The sequence below is a fragment of the Etheostoma cragini genome, chromosome 6 (genome assembly GCF_013103735.1).
Source record: "Etheostoma cragini isolate CJK2018 chromosome 6, CSU_Ecrag_1.0, whole genome shotgun sequence".
NCBI lineage: Eukaryota > Metazoa > Chordata > Actinopteri > Perciformes > Percidae > Etheostoma > Etheostoma cragini.
In genome coordinates this window covers 2682112-2693605 of record NC_048412.1, presented here as the reverse complement: position 1 = coordinate 2693605, position 11494 = coordinate 2682112, and the positions used below count along the sequence as shown (strand labels likewise).

The 11494-nt window shown below is 42.2% G+C and overlaps 3 protein-coding genes across 5 annotated transcripts in view; 1 reads left to right on the top strand and 2 right to left on the bottom strand.

Annotated features, from left to right (window-relative positions):
- slc25a32a (solute carrier family 25 member 32a) overlaps positions 1 to 1065 on the top strand; it is a 4723-nt gene extending 3658 nt beyond the window's left edge. The window contains exon 4 of the mRNA XM_034873470.1: positions 657 to 1065. Coding sequence (XP_034729361.1) covers positions 657 to 848 — 192 coding nt within the window. The 3' untranslated portion in view covers positions 849 to 1065. The remainder of the gene's footprint in view (positions 1 to 656) is intronic.
- Positions 1066 to 2142: 1077 nt separating this feature from the next.
- On the bottom strand, positions 2143 to 7707 carry LOC117946161 (collagen triple helix repeat-containing protein 1-like). Of its 2 annotated transcripts, none has more exons than XM_034874071.1 (4): positions 7565 to 7707; positions 4678 to 4896; positions 3415 to 3631; positions 2143 to 2501 (listed from the first exon to the last, which is right to left on the bottom strand). In XM_034874071.1, the coding sequence occupies exons 1-4, from the start codon at positions 7676 to 7678 to the stop codon at positions 2359 to 2361; spliced, it is 693 nt and encodes a 230-aa protein (XP_034729962.1). In that variant the 5' UTR covers positions 7679 to 7707; the 3' UTR covers positions 2143 to 2358. The 2 variants fall into 2 exon arrangements, with proteins under 2 accessions (XP_034729962.1, XP_034729963.1); XM_034874072.1 differs by having other exon boundaries at positions 7607 to 7707.
- A 1046-nt stretch (positions 7708 to 8753) lies between these two features.
- The window catches only part of LOC117946145 (frizzled-6-like), a 12290-nt gene continuing 9549 nt past the window's right edge, over positions 8754 to 11494 (bottom strand). The window contains exons 6-9 of one of the 2 annotated variants that reach the window (XM_034874046.1): positions 11035 to 11183; positions 10541 to 10954; positions 10197 to 10387; positions 8754 to 10156 (exon numbers count right to left, since the gene is read on the bottom strand). In XM_034874046.1, the coding sequence (XP_034729937.1) occupies positions 10228 to 10387; positions 10541 to 10954; positions 11035 to 11183 (723 nt within the window). In that variant the 3' untranslated portion in view covers positions 8754 to 10156; positions 10197 to 10227. Of the gene's footprint in view, positions 10388 to 10540; positions 10955 to 11034; positions 11184 to 11494 lie in introns of both variants that reach the window. The other variant, XM_034874045.1, reaches the window with a different exon arrangement.

Below are 11494 nucleotides of genomic sequence, written 5' to 3'. Positions count from 1 at the left end.
TGCCCCCCCCCCCACCCACAGGGGCCCAACACGCCGCCCTACTCGCTTTCCAAATGTGGCCGTTAACCCTCGTGTTGCCCTTGCCGCCAACCTGCAAATTTTTAGTTTTTCTGAATCAATATTTCAATTGAAAAACCTTTTTATTAACATTTTGGTTGTCTTTTTCAACAATTTTGTGTCTTCTCCCCCTTTGTTTTTGTCACTTAATCAACTTTTGTCTACTTTTTATGAGCCTTTTGAATTCTTTTTTTTTTTTTTTCTCCCAAATTTTTAAAGGATTTTTTTATTTTTTATTTTACATTGTCACTTTTATTTGACATTTTTGTCAATTTGTGTGGCATTTTCATCAACTTGTTGTTTTTTTGTGTTCACATTTTAGTCGGTGTTATTGACACTTATTTTGACTATTTTTTTTTTTTTTTTTTTTTTTACATTTGTCACACAAGTTCTTTTATCAACCATTTTTTTCTCCAAATGCTATGCAATTCACAAAAAAACACCCACATTCAATGAAAGTAGTGAACTGATTACTTATTTAACTTGTGAGGAGCGTTGTTGGGAACCACCCACGTTACTTTTTTTTCAAATTACTTTGAAAGAAACTCAAATTTCTGATCTAGAAACTTTTTGAAAAGGGGTCAAATTTAACCGCGAAGACAGCAGGAGGGTTACGTAATGTACCATGTGAGCCAGTGTCCCTGTTTTTGCCCTTTCCCTGCAGGAACGAGGGCGCCGTTGGTTTCTACAAAGGCATCGTTCCCAACGTGATCCGCGTCACCCCCGCCTGCTGCATCACTTTTGTAGTTTATGAGAATTTGTCCCGCTACCTTCTGGGTCAAGATCAATGAGGCTCTTAAAGCTACAGTGCGTAGTTTCTGCCGCCGCCGTGAGGAATTCTACCTAATGGCGACAAAGCTGTCGCCGCGTCCACGTGACACAAGCCTTCCGTGACCGTGCACCACCCCTCCTCCACGCAGTTGCTAGAAGCCAAGGAGGACACGGAGGAGTAACAAAACATGATGGATTCTTCGGAAGAGGTCATCTTCAGTCGAGCTTCAGCGCAAGAAGGTCCAGATCCAGAGAGAGTTGTGTGGATTTTTAGCTTTGTCGCAACTCATTTAGCAACGGCTTGAACGTAACGGACGTTCGTTAATATCAAAAAAATGACGCTCTAATGCTTTAAAAGCACGGCGCGGGCAGCAGCGGGACTCAAACTGACACGTCGGCGCCATCCAGAGAGAAAGGCCTCAGAGGAACCGAGCTCGCAGCGCTGAATTTGAGAAAATATTCATTTGAAAATGGATTGTGAGATGGAATACGCCGGGGCTTTCCAGAGGCATGACAAACCCTTTGACTTCTGGGATAGAGTATGTTGCTCTACACGCCAAAATACATGTTGCCGTGATGTTTTTCTTTATTTTATGATTTGTACTTTAAGTACTGCCTTTTTTTTTAGTTAAGGAGTTTGATAACTATTTTATCATAGACGTTCCATTTTGTTACGTTTTTTTGGCAGCAGGAAGGAACACAGGATGGACTATGGGAAGCTGATTATTGTGGCCGGGGGTGGCTCAGTGGGTAGAGCAGGCACACGTATACGCCTCAAAGCAGAGGTCCGGGGTTCGAGTCTGACCTGTTAGCCCCCCCCCCCCCACCTAGCTGTCTTGTCCATTAAAGGCAGAAAAGCCCAAGAAAAAAAAGAAAAGCTGATTATTAACAACAAATTGGAGATCTTCTCAGGGTTATGTGTGTGTGTGTGTGTGTGTGTGTGTGTCTGAAATAATGTCTTTGTAAACCTTTTGTGTTCAAACAAGCCCATTTTATGTTTCCCACAATGCATTTGTTTTCTGGCAAAATCCATTATGTAACTGTTACTTTGTAAGATTTTTTTATAAATTCCAAACTGCTTTTTCTGCATTGTCATGTTTGATAGTGTATAAAATAAATACATAAATGTATTACTTTGTGATTACATTGAATTGAGTGAATATTCCAAAGCCTCTAAACATAACAAGTGGTCATACAAGTTAAATTCTTTAAAAAAAAACGTTATTAACAGTAATAATGGATATAAACATGTCACATGAGTACAGTTTAAATATCAATGTCTTGTCTCAATGTCAGCACCCATAAGCAGAAATGTTACAGTACAAAGTGTATTTCTGGTACACAGAATGACACAGTATTCTTGTTTATAGGCCTGTCAACTAGTATTTAAACACAATAAAAACAAAAAAAACATTCAAGTTAACGTCATGCTGTGACGCCTCAGCAAACCGCACCTGATCGTTTTGGAGGCCCAGATAACACACTGTCGTAATACCAGGTCTGGGCCCTCCTTTACATGGAACTTTCTATTTATTTGGGCAGTTCCTCAATGATAATCCTGGATACTGAGTTCCAGCCCGTAGACGCGTCCCCTCGGGGATAGTCGGCGCAGGTCCCCACCCACACGGCCACATCCACCAGCCCTGCTTTGACACCCTCACACAGGCCTTCCACTGGAGAGGGAAAAAAAAAATGAAAGGAAGAAAGACGAGACAAATGACTTTCAGGGAACACCCGAATTGTCTCCAGAGATGGAAACTGTTAATTGTTTAGTTTTATGGCACAGTGTTGAATTGAATTGGAAGAGTGTAATGTGAAAGAGAGATTAAATAAGTTTACACACCCATGCTAAAGTTGATTAAAAAGAGGAATAAAAAAACTTCTCAATTCAGAAAATTTAGGAAAATCCAACCTTTTAAGGACACCAATTCTCTTTGTGATTGAATAATGTTTTGTAAATAAATAAATAAATATTCTTCCTTAAAATACAGAGGGCATAAGTATACACCCCCCTATGCTAAATTCCCATAGAGGCAGGTACATATTTATTATTAAAGGCCAGTTATTTCATGGATCCAGGATAATATGCATCCTGACAAAGTTCCCTTGTCCGTGGGGATTTTAAAGAGCGCCCCCCCCCCCCCCCCCCCCCCCCCATCACATATCATCACATAACCTTCACCGTACATAGACTAGCTTGGGGGACTTTCCATAAGATCATCTCTCAATGCAAATCAAACCAGCTATAAAGCTAACTGAAATAAAACCATGCCAATTTCTATGTATAATGAAGGGTATGTGATGATATGGTGGGGGGGGGATTTTAATTCCAAAGGCCAAGGGAACTTTATCAGGATGCAAAGTATCCTGGATCCATGAAATAACTGGCTTTTAAAAATAAAAATTTGAAAAGAGTGATCCACCACCGCATATCGAACCCTCACGTTACATTACTAACATCTATCTCTCAGCAAGAAAGCGACTAAGCGTATTTCCCTTCAAACTGAAACATTACACAGCACAAAATAAAAAAATATCGTTGGGTTCGGATTTATTACACAGCAAAGCCTGGGACGTGAGTCGTACCTGAGGACGTTCTGTGGATGTTGATGGTTGAGTTGAGCTCCGGACTGCCTTGGTCTAAGTAGATGATGGACTCTATGGGGAGGGGTCCTGTGCACTCTGCTCCATTGAAGGTGAAGTACCACCTCTGGCAGCATGCGTTTTTACACTTGAGTCTGAGGGAGCCGCTGAAGAGGACTCGGAGGGAGCTGTCTGAACGCAGCTTGGTGAACGTGCAGTCCTGCAACACAGCACAGGGACATTTTGTCCCTTTTATGCACTGTTGTGGTCTTAAACCATTTCGGTAAATTTGTAAAATGATGAATAATCATTCCAAAATGCACCACAGAGCGCCACAGGAAGTCATTCCTGCCTGTGGCCATCACACTTTATAACTCCTCCCTATAAGTGTCTGACACACACACACACTTAGTGAGTTTGATACTGGATGATATTATCTGTTTTGTGCAATAACACCGGCTTTAAATTTGTGCAACACTCTGCTTCTACTAGTTATTCATTATTCCTGTTCACCATTACAACTTCTTACATATGTAAATAATCCATCCATCTTCATCCGCTCATCCGGGGCAGCAGCTCCAGTAGGGGTCCCCAAACTTCACTTTCCCGAGCCACATCAACCAGCTCCGACTGGGGGGATCCCGAGGCGTTCCCAGGCCAGGTTGGAGATATAATCCCTCCACCTAGTCCTGGGTCTTCCCCGAGGCCTCCTCCCAGCTGCCTGGAACACCTCGCCCAGGAGGTATCCTTTCTGTATTTTTTTATATGTAAATACTGTATGATAAAAATTCATTTAACTATGTAAAAACCATGCAAATCCACACTCCTTATATTTCTGTACTTATATTTCTTCTCTGATATTTGTATACTTTGTGCAACAGTAACACCGAATTTCCCTTCGGGGATCAAGATAGTATTTCTGATTCTGATTCTGATTCTGATTCTGATTATAGACCTTTACAATGGAATTCCATTGCTAGGTAACAGCCTGGCCCCTTGTTAACTTACACTTACAACCGACACCGTCAGACACCGCCTACCAAGATCCTGGGTCTGTCCCAGGTTTCTTCCTAAAATGAGTTTTTCCTGGCCACTGTAGCACTGTTGCTTGATCTGGAGGGTCCTTGTAAATTATAGAGTATGGTCTAGACCTACTCTATCTGTAAATTGTCTTCAGATAGCTCTGGTTATGAATTGATACTATAAAAAAGAATTGAACTGAATTGACATACACTGCAACAGGAAACCCACTCGGTCTGTACTTACAGCTACTTTACCCAGGTCGATCCCATAGTTGAGAGAGTTCCAGGCACACTGCTTGTAGTTGGGCCTCCACGGGTCCTCGAAGATCTCGTTAATGCACTCGCCCTTCTCCCCTTTGAGTCCGTCGCGGCCAGGGATGCCCGGCGTCCCCGGGATGCCGTTGGTGCCGGGGTTACCGTCTCGGCCAGTGGTGCCTGCTGGCCCCTGTATGCAACTGCCATACTGTGTGTGTGTGTTAGGGGGGGGGGGGAGAAAAGAAGAAGTGGTGATGGTGACACTGCAAAGAAGACATGCATTAACATCAGCAAAGTTTATGGTTCTCTAACTATTATTCTTTTTTTTCCCCTGTGGGGGATATGACCTAGTTTGGGCCGCATGCACCATAAACATGAAATGCAATTCATCCATTAATCCAACCATCACACACAGATTATCCCTCAATAACCGGTCATGTTAACAAATACATTGCCATAGGGTTGAAATAAGTGTCATAACAGATGTGATCCAAACCAAAGCAATAGAACCAGCAACCATTGGGGCGAAAAGCAAGTGAATGACAGATGTGTGTCAATGAGGAACCGAAGGCTCGGTGACAGGCTAAATTAGTGGCCTAGGTGTTTGGCCACACATCCATCCGTGTGATTCATCGCCCAGATGAATGTCCTGCTATGTTTAAACAGATGCTGCGTCTTACTCAAGCTGACTCAAACACACACAGACACACACACACACAGATGGGGGAGCCTGCCAAAACTGCCCCACCACGTACAGAGATAGATACAATGAGGATCCAAATAGCTTTGAGTAATATGTTCTTCAAAGAGACATTTTGACCCACAGATTACAGTGTCTAGGTTAGCCGTTGAGGCTTTTTTTAGTCGGAGTTGGGTTTTTAATTTTGGTCATGGGATTGGTAAGTGTCATGTACTCATTCCTTCAGCCAGGACAGACGTAAACTGACACGTACAAGAGCGCCCTCGCCATTGAGCAAGTGCCGATGCTAAAAGGATACAGATGGGGCCTTTTTGTCGGGTCGTTGATGCCGTTTTTGCTCGGCATGCAGCTGTGGAGCAGTTATGGAGGCACATGGCCAAAAGGCAAAAAAAATCCAGACAGGCAGGAGAGGAGAACAAAGAGCTTTTACTCCAGTTTCAACATCTAGTGTCCCTGGGGACGGATGATGGGAATCTGGAAAATGCCTAAATGTCGGCAGAATCACAGCAGTCCAATGTCAGCTCCTGAGAAACAGATGGTTGAGTCGGTTTTAGCCATTAAGTGGCGGAGTAACCTGGAGATGTGAAGTCTGACATCATCTTTGTGGGAAACTGGGGAGTCTGTGATGAAACCAATAGATTGTGGTTTAGTATACGCACGTGCTGTAATGGACCTGGAATTTGTCCCTTTTTTTTAGGTGGCAAAAATGTGGAAATACAGACTTCGTTTGGATGATACTCTGCAAGAAAAGGTCTCAGAGTTTTATTAAGGGTGGGATTTTTGAAGGCATTTCGAAACGGACTAATGAATGGAACCTCTGTCCACTTTGCCACACAGCTGACTTCAATATTAACTTCCAGGCTGCTGTTTCGGTACTGTGGTGCTCCCTGCCTGCACGAATTCAGCTCTACTGAATATTAGTAGCACACAGTCCATTACTTTAGCAGAAGAGCTGCATTTGCCTCCAAAGTGCTGATAAATCAGTAGTATTTCATGCATTAGTCAACACCGAAGCAAGGATTGAAGCTCTCCTGGAGCATGCACACCGGAGATATTATGCTCGGCGTTGAGACTTTTTTAGATCAAGATGATCTCGTGAGGATGCAAAATAGGATTTTATGATTACCATGTTGTTCAAATAAGCAGATCTTCCTTCTCCAGAGTGTCTAGTGCAGTTCTGCATCATTTCCAGTGCACTAGATACAGATGGTCACATAAGATGCTATTCAGAATATCCTTCTACTGTGGCCTCAATTATGGAATATAGAGAATAATGAGGAGCAACTGCTTGAGCAATGTGGGGTAGTGCAGACTTCCAGGAGTCTCTAAAGGGTGGCCCACAGACCAGTGGAGGTCCTGGCTAAATAAACACCAGTTTCATTTTCATTTGACTCCCAAGAGAGATATTGAAGAGAGAAATGTGTGTCCACTCTGTTCCTTCACTCTCCTCCTACATCATGGACGGTTATGTAATTGGTGTTGGTGTGAATTTAAATGAAATAGTTTAATCCTGCAATAAAAACAATGGTAGATCTATAACATATGTCCTTAAAATATGAGCAACAGTTTCCTCCAAAGCCTAATCATACAAAGTCCTTTAAACTGGTGACACAGGGAGACAGATAACAAAGAGAGAGACAGACAGTAGATCTGAGCCAGCACCCAACTTCCTGTTATTTTTATTTTTTTATCTATCCACCCAGTCTGCTGGAGAGCAGCCAGACCTGGAATAATAAAGACGCAGCTGATCACACAAAGCAATAAAACGGTATCATCTGGTCATTTTGGAGACCTTTTACTACTTACTCATTGCTCTGTAAGCATATGTGTATGAGATATATGTTGATATATATGAATCGGCTTCATTACTTTTTCTGTGTGTGTGTGTGTGTGTGGGGGGGGGGGGGGCAACAGCGCATGCCACAAGAAGAAGTAATTTTAGGAACTTAAAATACAAAGTGCCCTATGAATATTAATGGAGATGCATTCAAAAGAATACAACAAAGCGCGCTAAATGGCAATTTAATGTGAGTACAATAACTATAATTTTACATGAGCCCATTTTTTTGTTGATTTTTGTCCCAAAATCTGTCCAAGACGCATTTGGGAATGGCACATATGTATGTCTACTTTTGGAAATGATAATTAGCCGCATGGTCATTTTAGTGTCTCTTACCTTGTCCGCGTCAGGATCCTTTCGGTATCCTCTATTTCTCACCTTTTCCACGCCATAAAGAGGGGAAGCCAAGCAGACAAGAAGCAGCACGCGGGCAACTAGAGGAGACATCATACAACCGACGACTGTGCGCTCTGAGAGAGGGAGAGAGAGAGAGAGAGAGAGAGAGACAGCTGAGGCGACAGTTAGACTCCAACTCCAGACGGGTTTAGTCCAGAGGAGGGCAGGGCGAGAAGGAAGGAGCCAGTCAACTTACAGAAACCTCCCTAAGGAAAAACAGACTCAGCACTCTGTCATAGTCATATGGGCTGCATGAGCAGTAGAGCAAGGAGCAGTGGGAAAAATCATATATCACGATATTTTTGTCCAAACAGCTTACATCGATGTCGATATTGTGCCAATATCGTAGGGTTGTTTTGGTGCTTTCACAAAATATTAACACAATGAGAGTTTTGATACATATTCACCAAGAATGTGGATACCATGACCAAGTGGGTAAATAATAAAAACATCTGGTAAGATCAGAAAATGACATCACTTTACTGTAATGTGGCCTATATATATAAAAAAAAGTCATATCCCGATATTTGAAAAAGATAAGACCTCATCTAGCTTCAAATATCAATGTTGATATAATATTGATATAGCGCCCAGCCCTAATAAGTAGCAAAGAAAATATTGACTTACCATATCCATGGCCATGGTAAGTCAAAACTTTCATAAATAGCCTTATTTGGCTCACTCAAATACATTTTTTATTTGTTTATATTTTATTAAAATGCAATTGTATTGGTACAAAATTCAGCTGACAAAATAGGCTACATAAAAAAAAATTAAAAAAAACAGTACAAATGGCTCACAAAAGTTGTATGGAGCATTTCATAGACTAGGTACATCATAAGTAAGACGCCCCGTCCACATCCCGGAATAAGAATGTAAAAAGGGAAAGGCATACAACAGAAATACATTCCTCCTAATTGGCGTTGTTGTCATAGTGACGTGACTCCCGAATATAAAAGGTTTTAGAAGAATCCATCCCTTACACAGCAAAAAAGACAGTCATGACATGGCAGATTTTCTAATAAATCAGATGTTGTTCTTGAAGCACTTGAGGGAGAAATACAGTATATGGTCTGTGACCATATGATATAAATAACCCCTGAACAAAGCCCCATATTTTTCCTTTTTCTTCTGTTTATTTGGGACTATTCATACTTAATTATTAGTGGTTTGTGCTTCTAATGACAAATAGTGCAACGCCTTTTGATTTGTTTCCTCAATTGGATTCTAAATCGTACGAATCAAAACCCACACAGGTCGACATCACATGCAAAACATCTGTAGATTCTTTAAAGTTCTTTGAAAACGAGGAACTGCTCAAAGGAAGGCACATTCTTGTAAAAAAACTACAACTATAAAGCTATACTTTAGCCAAATTCACAGGACACGTCATTGAAGACGTGAACAATAAGACAAGTTGGAACACAAAAACACAAGTTAAAATAGTCTTTGAAAGAAAATGTGAAAAACACAAATTCTACACTGTCTAAAAATTCAAATATATCAACATTAAAGCTACTGTTGGGAACTTGGTGAATACAACTTTTTGTCATACTTGCCCAAAGTCCCAAAAGGGACATCTCGCTGAAGCTACAATCCCGGCTAATAAAGACGCTATGTGACACACTGTCAAACTAGGCAAAGCTGATCATATATTAAATATATATTTAAAAATTGGCAATACAGTGACAGAATCTTGATATCTTAATATCTTCCTATTTGATCAGCGCTGCCTATTTTGACCACTGTTCAGAAGCAGGGGGGGGGGGGCAAATGCCATTAAGAGCACTAGGAGCATGACTTGTCATCAATTATCATTGCATCGTTATGTGCAACAGTCACAATATAGTGATAGATTCAGCAAGTATGACCAAAAAGTTATTTTTCATTAAAGTTACCTAATGAACTGTTATGAGTATACCTTTTTTTTTTTTTTTTCCAAAAGAGCAATAAAGATAATACAAGATAAGGTTTCGAGAGCAAATCCTCTCCCTAGGAAGAACATTAAGACATTCAAAAAACAGTGAAGACTTTCCTTAAGTTGAACATTTGGTAATATCGTGACAAAACCTTTCTCAACATAACTCTCAGTGTAGCGACTACTCCAGTCATTTCTCAAAAATACAATATGTGCTGTACATAAATATTGCATTTGTTTTAAAGTATGCATTCTATGCCATTGAGCTACAAATCGACAAACAGTAGACCTAACATTTTTTATGTATGCTATACAATTAAAAGACCATTGGTCGTTGTGTAGGTGGATCACAGCTGTGCTGCTGCAACATGCAGGTGTGTAGGAAATGGCCAAAAGCTCAGTAAAGCTGAAAGCCAGTGGTCAAATAATCCAACCCCTTTAAACTCTGCTAAAACCCTGATTCTGGTCTAAACATACCACGTCTGTAATCCTCAATGTTACATTTCGCTGGCATTGAACATCCACTGAATACGATGTAAGAAGCTTCTATGATGAATGATACAAATAGATGCTATGGTTTGAAACAGATACATGAAACAGGATGGATGGATGGATGGATGGATGGATGGATGGATGGATGGATGGATGGATGGACGCACACGGATATTTGAGGGGGTCAGCTGTCTCAGCGGCTGCTGTGCTTTGTGTCCTTGCTCTCCTCAGGCACCTGGCGCGCCAGCTGGTGGGTGGAGTCCTGGATGCTGCTGTGTGATTGGTTTAAAGCCGGATTCTGCTGCCCACTGGGGACGTGCCTGGCCTCTGAGAGCTCGCTCCTCGGAGTCATCCTAAAGGAACCACGTCAGGGATTGAGTGTGGTTATTACTTGTACAGATGTAGCTCCGAAATGTCTATTATATCAACATGTAGAATACTGAAAGTAGCGAAAGTGTCAAAGTGTATTTTTCAGAAACTAAAGCTCCAACATCTGTCTCACTTACCTCCCCTCTGGGACTCTGTGCACGCTCTCTGAGTGGCTGCTGATCTTACAGGAGCTCCCCCCTTTGCTTCGTCTCTCTCCCCCTTCTCTCTCCCTCTCCCTTTCCCTCTCCCCCCTCCGGGAGCTTCGGCTAGGTGTGGCCCTGTCTAGGGGCTCCCTGGCCGAGGCCTCAGACAGAGAACCATGAGCATGGCGCTCGTGATTGCCCAGTGCTGGGGTCCCTTGACTGGTGGTGGTGGGGGCAGTGGAGGCGTTAGTGGTTGCAGCGCCGGTGCTCGTGCCCATGGACTTGGAGATGACTTTGAGCTTGTGGGAGCTCGGCTTGTAGTGCTTCTTCTTGTGCTGGACCCGGCTGTTGTGCTTGAGGAAGAACTCGCAGGACTCCTGGAGCACGCGCCGGCTCTCAGTGATGGGACTGTGGATCAGAGGACATGAGCGTATGGCCAAACTACGTAGGATTTTGGACATGTTACAGGACGGGATGAATTGTCTTACTCTCTTTTGCGGGTCCTGTTGAAGAAGTAGGCCCACTGCGAGCAGGTTTTTTTACTGCCGACCCAGAACACTGCAGATATTCCCACCACCAGCGTCATCAGGTATTTCACCAGAAACAGGGAGAGGTCAGGGCGGTCGTGCTCTGTTGTCTGGAACACACACAGACCACAATAGAATCCTTGTGATTTATTATTTATTGGATGAAAACTAACAAAACCAATTTTTCGACTGAAGACTTTACATGTCTCTCTCCTGATAATTATCACATTGTATGGCTGCACGTAACATGTGTTACACATTTGGAGTGAAAGATGTTTCTAAATGGACAGCCATTTTGAAATCAAACTATGCATAGATGTCGGTTTTGTGACCATTGTTCCTTTTTTTGGAATGCATATTAACGGCCAAACGCCTTTCAGAAGGTCAGAAGGCAGCTCACAAAGACTTTTTTTTTTTATTT

Coding starts and splice junctions, on each gene's coding strand:
- LOC117946161 (XM_034874071.1), bottom strand. CDS start 7,678: ATGATGTCTCCTCTAGTTGCCCGCGTGCTGCTTCTTGTCTGCTTGGCT. Junction 3,632..4,677: donor TCGACCTGGGTAAAGTAGCT/GTAAGTACAGAC, acceptor GCTGTGTTGCAG/GACTGCACGTTCACCAAGCT. Junction 2,502..3,414: donor CATCCACAGAACGTCCTCAG/GTACGACTCACG, acceptor TTCCCTCTCCAG/TGGAAGGCCTGTGTGAGGGT.